The 21,294-nt window shown below is 31.3% G+C and overlaps 1 protein-coding gene and 1 long non-coding RNA gene across 2 annotated transcripts; both read left to right on the forward strand.

Moving 5' to 3' along the window:
- Positions 1-628: 628 nt before the first annotated feature.
- LOC149490753 (uncharacterized) lies at positions 629-1,460 on the forward strand. Its single transcript, XR_016317704.1, has 2 exons — positions 629-900; positions 1,261-1,460. It is a non-coding gene; the product is annotated as an uncharacterized LOC149490753 (long non-coding RNA).
- Positions 1,461-3,053: 1,593 nt separating this feature from the next.
- On the forward strand, positions 3,054-14,512 carry LOC149490754 (homeobox protein aristaless-like). The gene is made up of 5 exons (XM_089711212.1): positions 3,054-3,246; positions 9,900-10,093; positions 10,495-10,540; positions 13,083-13,276; positions 13,570-14,512. The coding sequence occupies exons 2-5, from the start codon at positions 9,903-9,905 to the stop codon at positions 13,928-13,930; spliced, it is 792 nt and encodes a 263-aa protein (XP_089567338.1). The 5' UTR covers positions 3,054-3,246; positions 9,900-9,902; the 3' UTR covers positions 13,931-14,512.
- Positions 14,513-21,294: the final 6,782 nt, after the last annotated feature.

Consider the following 21,294-nt stretch of genomic DNA (forward strand, 5'->3'; position numbering starts at 1 on the left):
GTATTGTCATCGGACCTTGATAAGTGTTCAAAATTTGAACAAAATCCGTCGGTTTTAAGTGGATCAAAATCGAGTCGAAACTTCGAAAGGAGTCGGTTACATACAAACATACAGGTGAAGCTAATAAAAGCGTGTTAATAATAAATAGAGTGTTTTGATCTATTTAATTTTGTTGTCATTATTAAATTACATATTAATTATATTAATTGTTAATTATATACTAGCGGTCCGCCCCGGCTTCGCCCGTGGTACATAATATTTACGTTTTCTCTATATAAAAACCATCCTCGTACTTCAAGGAATATAATAAAAAAAGAATTATCGAAATCAGTTCAGCTGTTCTCGAGTTATGCGCTTACCAACACATTTTGCGATTCATTTTTATATATAAGAAGAAGATTTAAATTTATATTAAAAATGGCGAACCTCAAAAGTTATCGTTTTGTACCATTATGTACGAATATGTACTACAAAGGCAACTCCTGACAAAAATCGGTGATCATAAATATATCAACATTAAGAATATTATTCGTAACTAACTAACTAATTCGGAACCAACTAACAAATCGTATTTTAGCAATAAACTTTCAATATTATTGTCTAGTCACGTGTAATAGCCGTAAACGCTATGTAGGGTAAACTCACCTAATTATGTGACTCACTTAATTCGGAGATACAACGTTTGGACTCTTTTACAGCGTTATAGGAGTAAAATCCAATACATTAAAATTAGCCCTATGGTATGGTAATAAAGCTTCTTTTCGTGTACAATTTTTTGTTAAAATCGTGCGGGTGAGATAGTAACAATCACGGGATTTGTCACTGCGCCCGCCATGTTTGACGTTTCACCGGTAGCGTGCAACTGTGCTGTCATTATTTAATTAATTTTAAATAGAAAAGGTGAGCGTAAGTTCATGATACTTTGATAATTAATTGTTAGAAACATATTCTTGTTGATACCGATAAAGGTTTTAGTAATTTTTCATTTGTTTTTGCATAATACCTTATTTCCTGGGTTCAAAAAGTTAACGATTTTCAAGATTGCAACTCAAAACAGTGTCACCGAATTAACCAAGCAAATTTTTATTATTTTCAATTCGTGTATAAATAAAATTGTTTTTAGTACGTATACGTTAGTCGTTTAAGTCAGAAAATATTTATTTTTACTCAGGTTTAAAAGTAGGATCGCTTTCAAGCATTTTAAAAAAGTCCGTTTTTTTTTTTATCACATAATTAAGTGAGTTATTTTTTTTATTTTAGACAGCATGGAGGAAGACAAAAATAAAAATAGAAAATATAATGAAACAACGCTGACATCCGCAATTCAAAATATTCTGCAGTCAAAAATGAGTCTGTACACTGTTCACACAAACAATTATAAAGTCCAATATTAATTTTTTATGGTTCCCCTCTTTTGATAATTTCTCATTGATAAATAAATACATAATTATTACTTTCAATATGTTTATATTTTTTATTAATTGTATTTTTTTTTTACTTTTGTGTTAAAAAATAATAAATACTCACTTAATTCGGTTATAACAGAATTAGAGAAGTACTATCACCGAATTATGGTGATTGTCACAGAATTAGACAAGTCATCGCGGTTTGATTAAGCTCATTTTACGCTGAGTTAATTCATATGTGTTAAGATTACACTTGCTCAATTTGATAAATAGAAGATTGATTAATGTTCCTATTAAAAATAAAAATAAAATTTATAAAGTTTAACCTGTTTTTTTTTTCATATTCTGTTTTGTCACAGAATTAGATGAGTTGACCCTACTGCAGTAAATAGCTATAACATTATGACGTCACAACTGTGGTGACCAGTCATGGCGCGTTTGTAGTCACGTGATTCTAACTTAAATTTCATCAATTTTTAATTGCTTATAATTAACGGAAAAAAAAATTTTGAAGTTATTTGCATTAAATATCAATATTATTAATAATAAAGTTTCAAAATACATAAAAAAAATCAATAATTTTTTTTTATTCAAATACTCAATTGTCGTGTTTCATTATATTCAAAGGCTACAATATTTTAACACGATGTAATTTTGTATGAATTATACAAATGATTGTTGGAATTAAGCATTGAGTTAATAGCGAAATAATTATTAATATTGCAGAATCATCGTGGTCAGTTTGGAGCGATCTATCAATTATTATTTATGTAATAAGGACAAACATAGATAAATTAATTTATAGAGAAGATTTAATTCCTTAAGTAGGTATATATCTAAAATAACATCTTAATGGTCCCTTAATAATATGATTAAATATGTAGGTACCTACCGATTTGGTTTAGTTGAATGAAACTTACAAATTATTTTATCAATTTAACTTCGAAGCCGAGAATTAGATCGACAAGTTTATTAACTGAAATTAATTGTATCTATCTGTAGGTACAGGTCATCGACTCTGAAAATAAATTAAAACGAGTCGAAGAATGCTTGTCGAATTAGTCATTCATGATAGTTGTTTAGCTATGAGTTCAACTAATGCCGATAACACTATTTCAGACAATTCAGCAATTATATTTTGAATTAAATAACCTAGCTTACTTTATTTCTAACTATTGAAATTGTTCTTTTTTACATGATTAACAATGGCTGCTATGTAGTTAAAATAATATTTCTCATTCATTTTATAATTAAATATCTACCAAAAAATTGTTCGAAAATTTGTCGAACACAGATTTTTTATTTTATAATAGGTTAATTCATTTTATAATCATTGTTGAAGACTCTGTGAAAATTATTGCATCAAAAAATTAAGCTACAAGAAAATCTTGGTAGATACTTAATTTCATTGCTAGTGGGTGGCAGTTAGGCTTTCGACGCGGCAGACAAACGCATATATCGTGACCGTGGCCAGTAAAGTCAGTTTGTTGATAAAGTCAATTAGCAGTATCGAACTTGGGACTGGTATCAAACGATTCGAGCCCACCCTCGCGACTGTCAATGTATTTGAGCGCGGCTATTGGTCGGGCGTACCGCAAGGCGGAGCTTGGGCCCGATACATTTTTTATTCTTCATTTTTGACTCGTGCGTAGGTGATCGCAGTCAAGTCGCTTTATTCATAACCAGTCGATTGAAGGCGTTGGTGTGTCATAGTTTATTAATTTGTTGTGTTCGTAACGTGTCATGTAAATTGTGACGCACCTATTTAGGTTGTGTGAACTTATTTTATAAATTGTTGATTGCGGACTAAGTTGTTGCTGCTGATTTTAAGTGATTTAATGTGAGTATTAAGTAATATTTTTTTAATATGTAATTGTTATTTTTTTTATTAATTTTTTATTTTAATAACTATGATATTTAAATACTATCAAAAATGTCAAATAGTTTATTTCATTAATTTATTATTTTTGTATGGGGATTATTTCATTTTATCCTATAAAATTTTTATCGATTATTTTTATCTTTTAATTAATGGCGCACATGTAATCAATCATTTGATTGTAAATTCATGTCGGGGTCATGTCCTTGATTTATAAAATTTAGGTAGATGTAATATTTTCTTAATTTATTTTTGTAGATATTATTTAGGAAATACCTATCATTTCATATATTTCTTAAATATTAGGCAAACCATTTATGGTAGAAGGTGTATATTATCGTATTACATATTATGAATTAAGATTTTTTTATTGGTAATATATTAAGTACACACTACGTCAAACCCCCCGCAGTTATTCTAATTATAAACAACAATTAAATTTTATAATGACATTATTTTGATTACGGAAGAACCGGCTTCCATTAATCAACGCTAACTTGACGGCGCCCATCATAATTTTTGTAGTCAGAAAAGGTATAAATATTCGATATTTTAAAAGCATTTGCATAATTAGGTGAATTTTATTGCTTTATTGAATTAGGGCCGATGTCAGACCCAAAATTGAAATCAGCGGGGTTCCTTGTGTTGTTAATTTTGTTTATAGCTTGTATTATGTTCAGCTCCGTACGTTGTGTCCATATCTCGGGGTCTATAAATGCTCTTTAGATTACTGTATGGGTCAACAACAAAGATCGAGCCATTGTAGTGGTCTCCTTTTTATTAGACTTTTATTGAGCCACGTAAGTATTCATCTCGCTGTTAAATCTATTTATAAATCTATAGAATACACATTTGTATTTTACGCTTCAGTAGATATATTGGATAATAAATATTTTATTGCTGGAGAAAACCGTGTAGGCGACACCTTACAAACAGTCACTGGAGTTAGATAATATTTTGACAAAGATAAGGCAGCTATTATCCATTATAATAGCTGGCGATAATTAACTGATAGGTAGACAGGAAAAATGTATACTTTATTTCACACGATAATGCAAAAATTTGAATAGTCATTGTAATTATATAATTGTATTAAAATTATAATACAATTATGAGGACTATGCAAGTAAATAATCAATTTTTTATATCTCAAATTAAATAACACATCTCACTTATCTCCCTTTAAATACGACGTGATATCTTTATTACTATTTACACCAATCTCACGTAGTTTTACAATACAATGTGTACTAAATTGAGTTCTCGCACCACAATAGCTCCCCGAATGAGTGATTCTAACCAATTTTTTACTAAAGGGTTGGCCGATCTCAATTCGATTAAAGTTACCAGCTTGCGTGGCCTCTGTATATGCCCCCAGTTGTTGCATAGGTTGGATTTTGTTTAAAGAGATACGTGAAGGTCAAGGGTCTCGTAGCGCTGGTTTAGATAACCACTGGATGACTTGCGGAAGCCTCCGGAACGCGAGCAGCATTGATTGTATTAGACTTAATTAGATCTTAATTAACATTCTGATTTCTCATTACACGCTACTCTGGGCTACTAGCGGTGTGTTTAATAGGAAAGTCGGTTACAGAACGATTTATATCTCGATTTTTAATTGTGATCAAATTTTTTGTTTCATTATTCGATGATGAAATTAGGGTAGATTTGTATGAGATTAATATCAGCTAATGATTGGCGTAATTTTGAATGTAATATTAAAGTTTGATTTGATCTGGTAATCTGATACGATTTTATGGGGTTCTGCATTCGATGTTGTTTCAATTATTGTATTAGGTCCGATTATAATGGGATCATCATGGTTAATATATGTTTGCATATCTTTTTGTCTTGAAGAAAAACATGTTTAAAACTTATAATATTTTCCTCGATATAATCTTTTTGCACTCTTAGAATTCAGGGATTAAATGTTTTTGTCCATTAGTAAGGACGGGTGTTAATGGTGTTTCGGATTATTTGAAACCTTTAGATAAGCTGAAAGTGGATGAGTCACCCGTGACTGATGCCTGTCTCTTAGCTGATAACACGACCTTTACTTAGGGTTCAATTTCCATTGCCTTCGTATAATTACATATTATTAATATGTTAATTTTATTAATTCGTGTCTGCTAAATTGATAAAACAAATGTTTCCTGTACCAAGGAATATCGTATGTAATTACTTAGGTAAATAATAGGAAAAATACTGTCGCATTTAATAAGTAGGTACCTATGCCATTTTATAATTGCCGATTTAATTGGTATTTTGCATTTGACATATTTTTGTTAAATTTACATTGTCGACTTTCCGAAGTATTTTTTTAACAAAGGCATTGAATTTCAAGAACGATATTCACATGTAATTCAGTTTTATTGTACTTTCCAAACATTCCAACGGCAATTCAGATTTTACTACCAATATTCATAAGACAAAGTAAGTAGGTACCTTAGTTTGATGATGATAAATTAAAAATAGTAGCCGAACCTTTACCATTAAAACTTTCAGACGGGATATAACTCATGTGTCACGAGCCTGGTGACAAAACATTTGATAATCTGTTCCGGACTAATGGACGAACGAACATAAAGTATAATCCGGGAAGGCGCCGTGCGTATCAACAAATACATACTATAAAATAACTTACGCATGAGTAATCGCATTATTCTACGCATTTTTAAAGCTAGTAAAGTTCCAATGTTAGAATTAATCAGCTCTATATTAACATAAAACGTAATTTGTTTGGTTCTTAGCTTTTTTAACTGGAATTTTTGCATTTAAGATTGGTGTAGAGTAAAGAAGATTTTGTTTTTTGTTGTTTTAATCATGATTTTAAATTTTTTAAGCTTCTGATTATACTCGATCTCGGTAGTATAATTCCTCGTTTAAGTAGGTATGCATTAGCTTTTTTATGTATCTAGTGGTAAGAAAGTAGGTCCGCAGATTCTAAGCGCTTTTAAAGTATTTTCTGATATTTTATTTGAATTATCTATAATATTTACATCTATGATTAACATCATCCTAGATTTATTATTTAGCCAAAATTTGGTCGATTTCCACGTGCAAAGATTAAGCCAATTTCTATTAAACTTAAGTATCTGATATTTTTCAAAGACTTAAGAAATTTGGGTAAATACACAAAGTTCCAGACATAAATTTTTCAACTTCCAACACATGACATTATTTTTAATTCTGAAGCGCAATCGTGTATGAAATGAAGTATGTACCTACGTCTGTACGTTGGCGAATATTTATGGCTTAGGAGTTAATTGCAAAACGCTAACTGCACGGCTCTTGTATCTGAATAAATTATTAATTACTTGAAAATGTTATTAACTTTATGGTACAATTCAAATTAACCTGTCTGATAATACATCGTATTTGCACATAATTAGCTAGCGCGAATTTTTCCGTATCTAAGAACTTTTTGCGGTTCCTCTGGACATTTTTCGAACTTTCTCGACTTTTCCCAAATACGTTAGGAATTAGAATGAACAACTTTTTTTTAAACATCTGGTAATGATGAACAATAGTATGGTACTATTCAAATCTTTAGATGCTGAAGATCTTTTGATCTCTAGGTGCTTTAGATTTTGAACGTTTGTAAGTATCAATAGTCAATATCTTCTTAGGCTAAGTCAGAAGTCTATCCTGTTAAAGTTGTATCTAAGGCATTACATTTTAGATAACCTTTATTTAAATAGGATGTTGTTTTCTACCAATTATAACGTAAAGTTCCTCTTCTCCTCAAGATTTCTAAGAAAAGCATTTCACATTCAATGGGCTGATCGTTTTTTTCGTAAGCATGTAAGATGTTATCAGCCTTCCGTTCTGTTAGACCAAGACCTTTTTTAACCGTCCGTAAATGCTTAGCAGGATTCGAACGAGGACTTTTTACTTTATCCTGTTCTTTAAAAGTACATACTATACAAACAGAGGATCACACTCAAACAATAAATTACAATTTCCAAACTCATTCATTTATAGATTCAACTCTAATAAAAGCACCTTTAATTGGGTTATAATAATGCCCATTCTTTTAAAACACAAAGAATAGATACTACTTATTAATATAAACAAACTAATTGCCTAAAATAAGCAATAAATAAGAAAGCCATTTTAATAAACCAAAAAATGTTATTTGCATAATAGGTAGTTTGTTAAAAAAATAGCCTTTATGGGTTAGTCATTATAATGAGTAAGTTAATCTAAACTATGGCTACAATTTTAATTAAGTTTTAATTGTTAGTTTCGGAAATTAATTGATTTTGTCAAAGGAAAGTTGGTTAATGGAGCGGTACGGGCAAGGGAAACGAACTCTACGCAACTTTGTTGAAAAAAAATGTCATTATAGTGTTTTGCTTGTTTTGTTTGAGGAAATGCATATAAAGTTAGATTTTTTGGTCTTCACGTGTAGGTCAGAAATAGATTCGAATAATTTGCTAAATAATATGATAGTGACATGATTACCATTTTTTGGTGTTCATAATTTCGCATTTGTATATCAATAACCGTTCTTGAGGAGATCAAGTTTTGTCAGTTTACAAAGAAAGATAATAACAGTAAAAGTCCCTTTGACCAGATTTCATACCAATCTTGATTCAGACTAGCCAACTGCAGGAGACTATTGTGTCAGTAGGAAGTAGGACATTCGATACATTGGATCAATGACCAATACGCAAATGAGAAATGTAACCAGCCAACCGGCAAAACACACTTCTTGATTACTTTATTTAATTTAATCAAGTTTTTATCACGGCTGGTAACTGCGATACTGCTGTTTTTGTTTCGTATGATTTTTTGTTGTACCGGTTTTAATGCTAATATAGTTAAATTGAACAGAACGCACGCAATTCGTTGTTTTTAATGTAGACGATACATTGTAGACAATATAATATGCAATCCAAAAACAAAATTATGCAGCCAAATACCAGCGCAATGCAATTTTATAAGTGATTAATTATTATAAATATTAAAAACAAGAAGTTTATTAGTAAGTCGGTGAAAAACAACCTATGATTTATTATACAGGGTGTCCCACTTTTGGTATACTAAGCTCAAAGGAGGTTATAGTTTTGCATACGCTGAGTACGTAAAAAATACTTAAAAAATTCCAGAAGCATCTTTTTTTCAAATAGATGAATTCTTAAAACTCGATATGAACACCCATAACAAGCAACCCGCCCAACTTTGCCACCCGCACGTGAGCTATCGTTTAAGATTATGTTTTCATAGACAAAATGCTCACATTAGAGAAGCGGTATATGCCGGCTGCGCGAAGCTAGAAAAGAAACATGAATTGTCAGGAAAAATTTAGCAAAAATTTTTTGACGTAACTTTGTTGTTTAAGTATTTTTTACGTGATCAGTGTATGCAAAACTACAAGTCCCTTCGCGCTTAGTATACCAATAGTGGGACACCCTGTATACCTCAGTAGGTATACATTAATCGAATAGGTATCTATATAAATAAATAAGATATTAATTTTTGTCTGCTTTATTCGTTCGAATATTTATCATAAAAACATCGCACATAAAAAGCAGCAATACATTTACAAATTATCCACAACAATAAATTTTATTCGAATTCACATGCATTACAAAGTAATAGATATACTAGATTAAAACAAGACACAGACTTAATGAAACAATTCCTTTTTAGTGCTCAAAAACATTTATTTTACAAAATATAAGTTAATTTGTATCGACAGATGGCTGTGTCGACAGGTGTCGTAACACTTGATAGAATTTAGTCTATTACCGTCTTATTGTGACCAGTCATCGGTAAATTAAAGTTAAAACGTGCATTATACACCAATTGGAAAAATATGCAACGCTTGAAAGAAACTTTCCTAACAAAAACCCAGGCAATGTTCAATAATTGTCTTAGAACAATGAAGAAAGAATTATAATTTGTAGTATTTTACTAATTTAGATATATAATTTAGATATTTTCAGTTTAAATGTTTAAACTTTATCTACTTTATCTGTGTGTTATACCTATCAATTAAAATAAAAAAAGCAATCAATTCCAATAAAAAGAACGAATAAAAAAAAATATGCAGATATTCCACTAATTTTGGTAATTTAAAAATTTTAAACGTTTATGCTACATTAATTTAAATAATAGTTATTTCAATATGGTCTATTTAGATAATGTTTTTCATTAACATACTAATAAAAAATTAGTAATATCGACAGTCTGTTTCTATAACATTTCACTAATTTAGGTACCTAATCAAAAATTCAAACGATTTGCAGCATTAATTAAAATGAAAAAGGTAATTAAAATAAAACATCCAAATTTTCCATTGCGGTCTATCAAGCTAACTTACAAGCTAATATTTAATTTCAAAAATGAATGCATAACTATAACTGCAAATGTGAATTCTGCAAAATTATCAGAACATTTTCACAGCTCATTTAGGTAACAATCTTAAAAAAATTAAGTCTGTAATATTACGTCACGTAGCCTATTAAATTATCTCTTAAATCTTAAATGACCTTTCCCAAACTTATGCAACCTAAACGTCCCCAGATAGGTAATTAGGTATATTATTTGACACCTTTCCTTCAAACCGGTAAATCACAACATCGTTAACCAATTGAATCTTCCAGACCATGGGTGTATCAGAACAATTAACCGAGCTGCCTCCCCATGACCCTGAGCGGCCATGCTCCGGCAGCGGACTGGACGACGAGGACCTGCCCAGGCGCAAGCAGAGGAGATACAGGACCACCTTCACGAGTTACCAGCTGGATGAACTGGAGAAAGCGTTCGGCAGGACGCATTATCCAGATGTTTTTACTCGGTGAATATTTTAAATAGTAATATTTTTATAAAGTTTATTTACTTTACCATCAAAGGTTTATTTACTCACCTTAAAAGCCTTCTTCCTCCTTAAAGCCGGCAATACGGTCGCAGTGTTACCTAATGCTGTGAAATGTTATGGGCGGCCATCACCTTACTATCAAGTATCATCTCCTGCTCCATTGTCGGGGTTGTAATTAAAAAAAAAGCTAAGGCTCCGGATTAAATACACCTTCGGTGTTACAATGTTCTTAGAAAAATTGGATACTAACCTACCTTCACTTGGAATCCTATTCTAGGTACCATGATTAATACAAACTGTAAACATAAAATGTGAACTTACGTTACTTTCAGACTATTTCAAAAATATGATGTTTATTAAATATTTTTTCTTTGTTATAGAGAGGAGTTGGCTTTGAAAATCGGCCTTACTGAAGCTAGAATCCAAGTAAGTGTTAAAATATTACCACCATATTCACTTTTTAAACATGAACATTGCTTTAGGACAATTTTTCTGTTTCAATTACTTTGCGAACTTTAAATATTTCCAGTTATCATATATATATATATACCAGTTTTCATTTAATAAGTTGACTTCAAATATTTTAATACCGCAGATTAAAAACCGGCCAAGTTTTAACCAGAAAGTCTCAATAGTCTCAATTGTTCAAAGTAAAAACGCAATAACATAACACGTGATAAAATTCAATAACAAGCGAATGTAACAGTCGTTTAAGACGTATATGGATTTGTGTAAAAACTAATAATTTTATCCGCCTTTGATTCGCCTCTATATTACCGACATGTTAATGTTTTTGTTATGCCATTGTACTTGCTAATATAGTAATTTTTATAGCGGTGTAAAAGGCAGTTAGCATTCCGACAATATAAGCGGATGCAGTTCATATTTATTGGCTATTTTCTATTGGATTTATAGATAGCAGCTCAGTATGAAACATGTTATAGTTTTTTAAACAATGATCAGTTTATGACCTGAAGTTTTTATACAATACAATATGAGAAGATCTAAGTATTTACTTAGATCTTTATTTAGCATGAAATATAAATATTTATTTAGCATGAAATATAAACGCAAAAAACATACTTCTTTGTATATGGTATAAGAATGGTAGAGCATGGAATGGATATTTCTTACCTATAAGTACTTCGATTTCTCTTTTCTATCGACTCGATATGAAATAACTTTGTCCTACCTAAAATAGATCAAGAGGGGAAATGGGAGGGACCATAAAACTAGATTATATTATATTGATATTGTGTCTTCCTTACTTGATTATATACTTAATGTTTTTACTGAATACACAAGTACTCATTCAAAATAACAACCCATTCATAACGAACAGAAATTACTTCAATATTCATTATTACGTTTATACAAGAAAGCTCAATAACGATCGATTACAAAGGGAATAAAAAATATTTGTAGACGTTTAAAACGTTAATATTTTTCTCACGTCCATACTAATGACTGTGTGATGAGGTGCCCATTAAACGTTGATTAAAGGGACATTCCCATTAAAACTGTATAATATTGAGTGCACACCTTAACGACTTTATGATAAAAACACAGAGAAAACTGTGGTTTGTGAATCACATCTATTACAATCGAATAGCGGACATTAAAATAATTATAATGAAAGTAAGGCAAGGTTTTTCTGTTTTACCTACACATAAATGCGATTATGATTATACCTTCCACTTAAGTGCGCTTTGTTCTTAGAAAATTCGCCATTTAAAGTGCAGTCAAATGTCTCATTAAGTCATTACGTATATATGTATAATGTATATGAATAAGGTGATCTTAGTTTGTATATGAGAGTAGTGTGCAGTTTCGATCAATACTGTACTAGTAGCATATAATAATAATTTATTAAGTGTTCAATGCCCGTTTACTATTTACTCTTCAATAAAATGAATTTGTAGACTTTCAGCAATAATATTCCAGTAGTATTACGTAACTTTTGGTATATCATTTATAGCAAATTGGCAATTGCTATGTTAAAGCGTTTACAAAAGCGTATTGTTTCGGTCTTAAGATATTCAAGTGACAAAAGTTTATTTAAGATTATACTGACAAGTGACAACCATGATTATTAAATTGTAAAGAAATATGACACTTAATAAACATGTCCAACAATATAACTGGAGAATCGTTCAGTTCTTGATAAGTAATTAACTGGCCGTTTGAAAGATAATTAAAGCCATAAATTTCCGTTTACGGCCTGAAATCATGGTCGCTGTACTCGTTCGAAGAGAATGCAATATTATGTGCCATATTGGTTTATAACGTCTCAATTATATAGCAGAACTATTTTAACGGTTTTTAATCACTATGTTGACACGTAAGAGAGTTTAAACGGTGTCCATAAAGATATTGCTTTATGGGACTAGATTAATCTGTTTATAATTTCTCTATCTATCGTGATTATGATGTCCAACTGGTTTTAATCCAATATATTATAAACTATAGTTAAAGTCGCAACATATAATGTTATGTAGTATACAGTACAGTATTCGATTCAATATTACTTTTTAAAGGCTTGGCCATAAAATGTATAAAATATTATATTGTTAATCTTTTCTGGGACTAAACGCCTTAAAATCATTTAGGTACTAAAGTAATTAAATCGAGGATGAAGGTATCATTAACGAACTCTTAAATAATCATTTTTCGAACACCAATCATAACAAAATTCGGGAAAACTAATTCTTTAGGTATATATAATATTATTTCATTTCGTTTCGAAAACATTAATTATACCTACATAAGACCTTTCAACAAGCTTTTCTTACATTAATAAAAGTTCATCTTAAAGTTAATTTGTCAGTTTTTTAACGTCCTTTAGCTTATTTTTCACTAAACATGACATAAAAATCAAAATTTAAGTAAACAAGACAATCAGAGAGCTCCTGAAACTGGCCTTTAACTTTTCCAACGATCAGTTGCTTTACACATGCCTTGTCATCAGGTGTGGTTTCAAAACCGGCGAGCGAAATGGCGCAAGCAAGAAAAGGTGGGGCCACACGCGCATCCATATAGCGGGTACCTTGGCAGCGGGCAGCCGTTGCCCGCGCCAACCACGCTCCCGCCGCCGCCGCACCCGCTCTCACAGCTCGGCTTCAGCTTGAGGAAGCCGTTTGATAATGCACTGGTTTCATTTAGGTAATGAGCAGATGTTTTATTTTTATGTATTCATATTAATTTTCTCAGGGGTTTCATCAAAAACTGGCCTGAAATGTATGAAATTGTTACTTTTTAATTATACTGGATACATATATGTATATAGACATACTTTTTGTCTGTCTATTGGTCAATAATTGTTAATAAGATACCTTATTATTAGTCCAAAGTCACTTACCTGTGTTTTTACAAATTATTTAACATTCATGTCTATTATTTATTTTTCATATAATCTCATTTCGGCTTTATTTGTAATATTTTATTATTGTCCTCAGGTACGCCAACACACCGCTGTTCGGAGCGCAGTACCTCCCCCCGCTATCCCGGCCGCCTCTCTTCGGAGCCCCCTTATACGCTACATCACCCGCTCACTTCCACTCTCTATTCGCCAATCTAACCGCACCTGAACCACCAAGACTGTCCCCTGAACAACCTCAACTATCCGATTCTAGGACATCATCTAGATCTCCTGAAAGATCGTCACCTGCTCCTTCTATTTCTCCCCCTATTTCCCCTGGAAGTGAGTCGATACCAGTTGACATAACCAGTTCTAGTATAAATGCGCTGCGACTGGCAGCCAGGGAACACGAAATACGATTGGAGTTGTTGAGGCAGAGAGCTGATTTAATGTGTTAAGTTGTAAAATTGTATTATTTGTGGCAGCTGTCCAAATGCCTGTGCTCTTTATATGTGGCTATGACTTAATGAAAATTCTAAATTTTGTAAATGTGGCATTTGTAGAACTATTGTTTATATAGTTGGCCAGCTCATGTTATCCTGTTTCAGTACTCTACAATAATATAGAGTACAAAACGTTCAGTTTATTATCCTTAAATCTATTGAGGTACCAATTTATTTGCACTGACATGAAAAACAGCCGTTACAATTAAGTTTTAATTTATATTACTTATTTTAATTTAGCTCAATAGTATAAAAAATTACAAAGTTGGTTTATTCAATCAGTTCCCAGTATTCTTTGATAAGTAATAAAAAATTGCTCTTTCATAATAATAATACATTGTAATATTTTTTCATTATACCTACATGAGGAAAGTATGTTTTTAGTTCAGTGTGTATTTTGGAAATTCTTAACAAAACCTACCTAATACCTATACGTATTATATTGAATTATTGTAAGCATGAAATGTAAATAACTAGGCTAAAGTATACAATTTTATTAAGTATCTATAAACTATAAATAAATTTATTATTATTGCATCCGTCCAATGTGAATTTACTAAATTGTGTTATTTTCAAATAAAGCTATTTTTAGTTTATTTTGTGTGTTCATTTAAACCGGGGTTAAATTTTTGTCCTAATTACATTTGATTTTTTTTATTAATTTTGTTTTAATTAAATTGAATGAAGGATGGCTTTAGTAGACCTACCTACCTATAGTAGAGTCGGTAAAAGACTTATGAATAAATTAATGAAATAATAAATTAATAAATAAAATTCATTACCTATACTGCAAATCAACCTGCTTCGAATGATTTTAAATGTGAGGTTTCAGGATTATTAAACTCTACTATGTTTGTGAAGTCCCATGTCCCCAATTGGGGTAAGGGGCAGATGCATTATGCATACATGTATTATGTTTAAAAACCCGTAAAGCTTTACCCACTACACTTCCAAATTTGTCAAAATGCAAAACATCAATTGCTTTTTACAAAACAAATGATAAGTTATAATTATTAGTAAATCTATTTATATATTTAGTGGCCTTACCCAGGCGTTTGGTGGGGCAGTGCCTTAGGGCCTTAAAGCTCACGGGGCCCTCGAGTCTTATCGGAAAATCTCGACCGAACCGAAGTTTAGAATATTCCTTCCATTTTCAAAATAAATATATGACAGATTGCAATTTAGGTAGTCATGGCGGTTTTTTTAATTTGTCGTTAAGAGGCTCTATTACGTTATTTTGCTGAGCCCTTGCTTACTTGGGTACACCACTGCCTATATTGACAATATTATTATGTTAGTATAGTGTTATCTACAAAGGTGACTGATATAGTGATCTATCAACGCACAGCCCAAACCACTGGACGTATCGGGCTGAAATTTGGCATGCACGTAGATGTCATAACGTAGGCGTCCCCTAAGAAAGGATTTTAGAAAATTCATCCCCCAAGGGGATCAAATAGGGGATGAAAGTTTGTACCATGAAAATTTATCTTTTCCACGCAGGCGAAGCTGCGGGCAACAGCTAGTTATATATAAGTGCTAAGGATGTACGGGTGAAATCTATTCAGCAAGCATAGCATACTACCTATAACAATATAGACATCTTCACGATGAGTCATTACCCTGACTCACAGCCCACAGGCCACCTAATTACTAATTACAGATGCTATGCAAGGCCGGGTGAAGGGATAAGTACGTGCTATAATTACGATCTTCCGACCTCAGACGAATTTGGGGTCGTGTAAATACGGGGTACTTAATAACTACTAGTTTCTTAGTTATTTGTTTTTATTTTACACGATGTATCATGTACCAAAGATGAAAATTGGTAAATCCGTTTTAAGTGATCTGTATATAAATATAATAGACATATGTAGTTAGTTGCTAATCGTAGATCATCAGTCATAGATCATAGCTGATATGCCACTAATGTTTATATTATTACCACAGTCTACTAGTGCTATCAGCAAGTCATTTTTTTTAATTATTCCACCGGTTTAGTAAAAATAATCACAAAACAGCTTTCTGTATGATAAAGACATCAATATCCATATGAATTAAATTTTTGCCTTTGTTTGGTATTTTCTAAATGCTAAAATTTCGAATTTCGACTACCTACGTTAATTTTGACAAAACTCAAAAAATCTTTTCGATTCAACGATGCTAAAAATCATTTAGACCTATAAAATTGCAATAAAACATTTGACACATATGTAAATGTTTTCTGGATAGTAATTTAACAATTAACAATTAACAAGTAAGTTTTTAACAATTTTAGGACTAAGATTTATGGAATATAAATAGGAATAAAAAATTGCTGGTTGTTTATGTTGACATTTTTATTGCTTTATTTTTGATTAAATTCAAACGATCTTTTATGACCTCTTTTAAATTCTATGTCAAATACAACAATATTACAATATATAAATATCTATAGTAAAGTCTGCTACTGAAAAAGTGTTCTATGATTTAATTAGAAAACTAGCAGTTTTTTGTTGTTATTTATATTAAACGTTTAGCGTTACATTTATTATTAACATATTACTAACATATTTTTTTAATTTTATCACAAATTATTCTACTAAAACAATTAATAATGAACACAAAAATTGTTTTTATTTTATATCAATAACCACACTTATCTTACTTACGAAGGACAAAATAGTGTGTAATTTGTTTACGCTCAAAATAATATCACAACACCCAATCGCATGTTATTTTTGAAATTTTATTTAATAAACATCATACTTTTATTAATATTTATTTGACAAACAATTACACGCGTCTTTTGTGATGATAATGGTTATCATAACATTTTACGAGGCACGATCGTCTTTGAGATCGCTAGTGATGGGACGGTATCGATAATTCTCTCAAATATTTAATAACCTTAATTCTTAAACCACTCACACCTCGTAAAATTACGATAGCAATAGGGTTTACAGAGGAGCATCATTCGATGAATATAGCTTATAGCTATTGGATTTCATCGCCTTCATCACAATTGATTAAGCATTACAGATTTATGAATATTAAACATGCATACTTTTGGTTTAACTGTTCGATGAATGTTTTATAGGCCTAATCCCGAATAGCTTGAAGGTATATCGAGAGATGATATTAAAATACTTTAATGCTATTGAACGTTGATTAAAGCCATCAATTGTTATAAAACGAGTGTTTACCGAAATATGTAGATGTGTTTAAACAGTTTAATGAAGATTAATCATATTTCGATTTTGTTATTTAGTAAACAAAATTAAAGTGTGTACACTGTACAATGCATGCGTATCAACAAATCGGACGTTCATAGGCTCAGAAAAAGTTACAGATACTAATAATTCTACATTGCAAAAAGTATAACGTCGATTTATAAATGCACATCACTAGTGAAATTGGATTTTTACTGCGCAAGTCAGACACAGGCGCTCTCATATTCTGTCTAAGTTTTATTAACCGATATTTAGGTATACGAGTTTATTACCCATCGTAAATTATACAAAGAAATAAAGACGTTTTGTTGGCGAGAATCGACGTCGGAATAATTCCATTAAAATTATATTAATATACTATACTTAATATAGGGATTTTAATAGACTGTAAGGTATCAATTTTCATTTTATTCTGATACTAGCTTCCGCCCGCGACTCCGTCCGCGCGGATGACGGTCTTTGTGTGGATGGTTTACCTATTTCTCCATTTTGAGTAACTCTGACAATGACATCTTATAAATATCTATTGGACCCAAATACGACTAGGCCTATTAGACCGGGAGATACTGACACAAAATTTCGAGTCATTTGTAACAGGATGGCGGTTCTACAGGGGTCTTAGTACGCAATGATAAAAAGAAAAATGATGGTGTGATCGCTGGTATCGGTGGTTTAGTCGCGTGGGCGTTAGCCGAACTCGTCGGAAAAATAGCGAAAGTCAAACGATTTGTAACACAAAAATTTTAGTATTTACCGATAGCCCATAAAAAAGAAGTAGGCGGTAGTGTCATGCCATACTTTTCCGGTGTGACTTACAGCCCGCCATACCGACGCGAATATGTTGATTTAAATAAAACAATTATTCAACCATTTGTACCAGGCTAACTTTTGCACAGGTAACCATCGTCGTGCAGCCATTTACGAAAATCGCTATGCCATACTTTTCGGACGATTCCAAATGGTCGCCATACCGCCGAAAATCTGCAAAAAAAATTTATTTCGCCAAACTTTTTGTACCAGTATTGCATTTGGATTTTTGGAGAGTATTTGATAAAATGTGACCATTATTATATTTGCCATACTTCTAGTAGGGGGAAAAAGTGCTGTCATACTTGAAAAATTTATTTAGTATTAATTTATATAAGTGAAGATTTCCAACACCTAGATCTTTGAAATTTTGCATTTATATTCTTTGATCCTCAAACTTCCAGGAAAAATAAGTGCCATACTGTTACAAATCGTTTGACTTTCGCTATTTTCCGACGAGTTCGACTAACGCCCACGCGACTAAGCCGCCGGTACCAGCGTTCACACTATCATTTTTCTTTTTGTCATTGCGTACTAAGAACCCTGTAGAACCGCCATCCTGTTACAAATGACTCGAAATTTTGTGTCAGTATCTCCCGGTCTATATAATAATACGCAACGTGCGTTCGCGGTTCTACAGAACAACGTTTATGGATAAAACTGAAAAATTAAGATTAATTTTTTTCTACGTATTTTTCCAGGATAAAAAGTATCCTATTTTACGCCCAGGATAATAAGGTATAATTATACCAAGTTTCATCGAAATCGAACCGGTAGTTTTCACGTGATGTCTTCACATACAGACAGATAGACAGACAGACAAAAATTTTTTTAATCACATATTTGGGTTTGGTATCGATCCAGTAACACCCCCTGCTATTTATTTTTTCAATATTTTCAATGTACAGAATTGACCCTTCTACAGATTTATTATGTATAGATAAAACCGTTATAGAAATATAGAATTATAGGTTAGAAGCCTTAGAGGATTATGAATTATTTACAAAACTGAATAGGTAGGTGTCTGAAAGGAGGTCTTAAATTTTAAATCATTGATAGCAGTGAAATTTCTAAAACTTATCCATTTTCTAATAGTTAGGTAATTTGTGAATATTTATTGAAGCTGTTAATATAAATAAAAATACTTTATTGACGCAATATTACTCATCAATATGACAATATCTATATTTAAGTTTGAATTAAAAGTTTTTAACACGCAAGTAGGATCAATACACGTAAGTAAAAGTTAAAAATAGCATTTATAATAAATATGGAAAAATATAGATATGCTTAAAATTAGCTATAAAATTACTATAAATAATGATATTTGACGCATTTCGTTATATTATTTTTTTTTATCTTCCTACATGACCTACTCATATGGAAAAAGAATAATCAATACTAAATTACAATAAATATAATATCTTCCATACAAATCTGCTAATGAGCCGTGCCTAAATTGATTAGTCAAAATTAGTTTAAAAATATGCACATAAATAATATCCAATTAAGCTAAAAACTAATAACATTAGTTACAATGTACTTTGTGCCAATTAATCGTAAAATTATTTACGACATAATGTCATAAATGTTTATGGCGCTATATAGTGATTAGTGAAACGATCGCGCCGCGAATTTACATTTATGGAAATTAATCGATCCGATGGATGTCTATAAACTAGTCCGAGAGCTTCGGATAAAAATATTATATTACGTTTTTCTGCTAAAAGTAGCTCAATTTATTTTGCTAAGCTGTTATTCTAAATCTTCTTAAGCTCCATCCTCAAATATTAAGCTTGAAGAGCTTTAAAGTGACTAATTCTGAAATGTCATTTTCCAATGTTAAGTTTTGGGAAATCACATTCAATAAAAGTACCTAAATACATATTTGAGAACATTTTTAATTTTTGCAGTATTTCAAAATACTTGAGCTTTTTCACCATATAGAGATTCGATCACACGAGACGACCATAATCAGGTACTTATTACATACTTTATGTAGTTTTAAAGATTAGGATAAAATTCTCGTGTCACAATGTTAGTCTGCATACTCCTCCGAAACGGGTGGACCGATTCTCATGAAATTTTCTGTGCATATCGGGTAAGTCTGAGAATCGGCCAACATCTATTTTTCATATGTACCACGGGCGAAGCCGGGGCGGACCGCTAGTCACTTTATAAAAATTCTTATATCTTATAAATTTATAAAGAATAGAAAAAAATCGGGTGGCTGAGTTGGTCAAGCGTTCGCCCCGGATAGGCGTGAAAGGATGCGGGTTCGTGTCCTCGTGATCGAATTTTTCTATTCTTTATAAATTTATAAGATAAGAATTTTTATAAAGAGATTTTATCCTAATCTTTAAAACTACATAAAGTATGTAATAAGTACCTGATTATGATATATTTTTTCCTATAAGTAAACAAAATATAATATGTATTACCCAAGTCAAGACACGTAGATCGGTACATACCATGTACATACAGTCTTATGCCTTAAATGAACTTTTCATTACGAAACAAAGTTGGCGTTTACATTAACCATATCACCTAAATAAAATCGATATTCGTCTAATATTCGTAGTCGATACATCGGATCGTAAACGTCTCGTTAACACTAATGATAACATATGGCCGGCCATGAGAAACGGGAACGATTATGATGATTTCAAAATTTCCTGTTTATTTTTAATTAATTTCTATTTAGCTTACAACATGGCATCTCTTTTTATGACACCGTTTACGATTGCTCGTTTTTACTTTATACGCATGATTAACTTTTTATTTATGTGAACTTTTAACAAAGGTTTCTTAGAATATTTAAATATCATAATATTTAACTATTTTGTATAATTGTCGGCGCTATAATAAACAATTTCATCAATTAGTTAGCATCAAATAAAATTTAAAAATTAACCGTAAAAACAAGGTACCTACGTTTGAATTAAAACCTAACAAAAGTATAAATTATAATTGATGCCGGTTATTTCGACATCGAATCGCCTGTATGTTTTTAAATTAATACAAACAAAAAATATTTCTCATAATGAAGCGGGAATAAGCTGGGTCAACAAAACCCAGACATGAATTCCGCCGGCCAAATTAAAACTAATTTATGTTGATTGAATTCATAATAGAAAACTATCAACACGAGTACCTTCATAAAATATTGGTTTCCAATCGATTGTCATTAATCGAGAAACACTTTAAAATCGCACACATGTATGTAATGTTTTAATTCGACGCTCTTTCGAACGATAAAAGGTTAAAAGTATCGAAGTCTCGAAACATACACTGACTGAT

This window comes from Colias philodice, chromosome 2, assembly GCF_061535455.1.
Source record: "Colias philodice isolate Cphi_HAF_F1 chromosome 2, ilColPhil1 Martin Lab GWU primary, whole genome shotgun sequence".
NCBI classification, from domain to species: Eukaryota; Metazoa; Arthropoda; class Insecta; order Lepidoptera; family Pieridae; genus Colias; species Colias philodice.

Excerpts from the sequence above, each read along its gene's own strand:
- LOC149490754 (XM_089711212.1), top strand. The coding sequence starts at position 9,903 with ATGGGTGTATCAGAACAATTAACCGAGCTGCCTCCCCATGACCCTGAG. Across the intron at positions 10,094-10,494 it reads TATCCAGATGTTTTTACTCG|AGAGGAGTTGGCTTTGAAAA; the intron begins GTGAATATTTTA and ends TCTTTGTTATAG. Across the intron at positions 13,277-13,569 it reads AATGCACTGGTTTCATTTAG|GTACGCCAACACACCGCTGT; the intron begins GTAATGAGCAGA and ends TATTGTCCTCAG.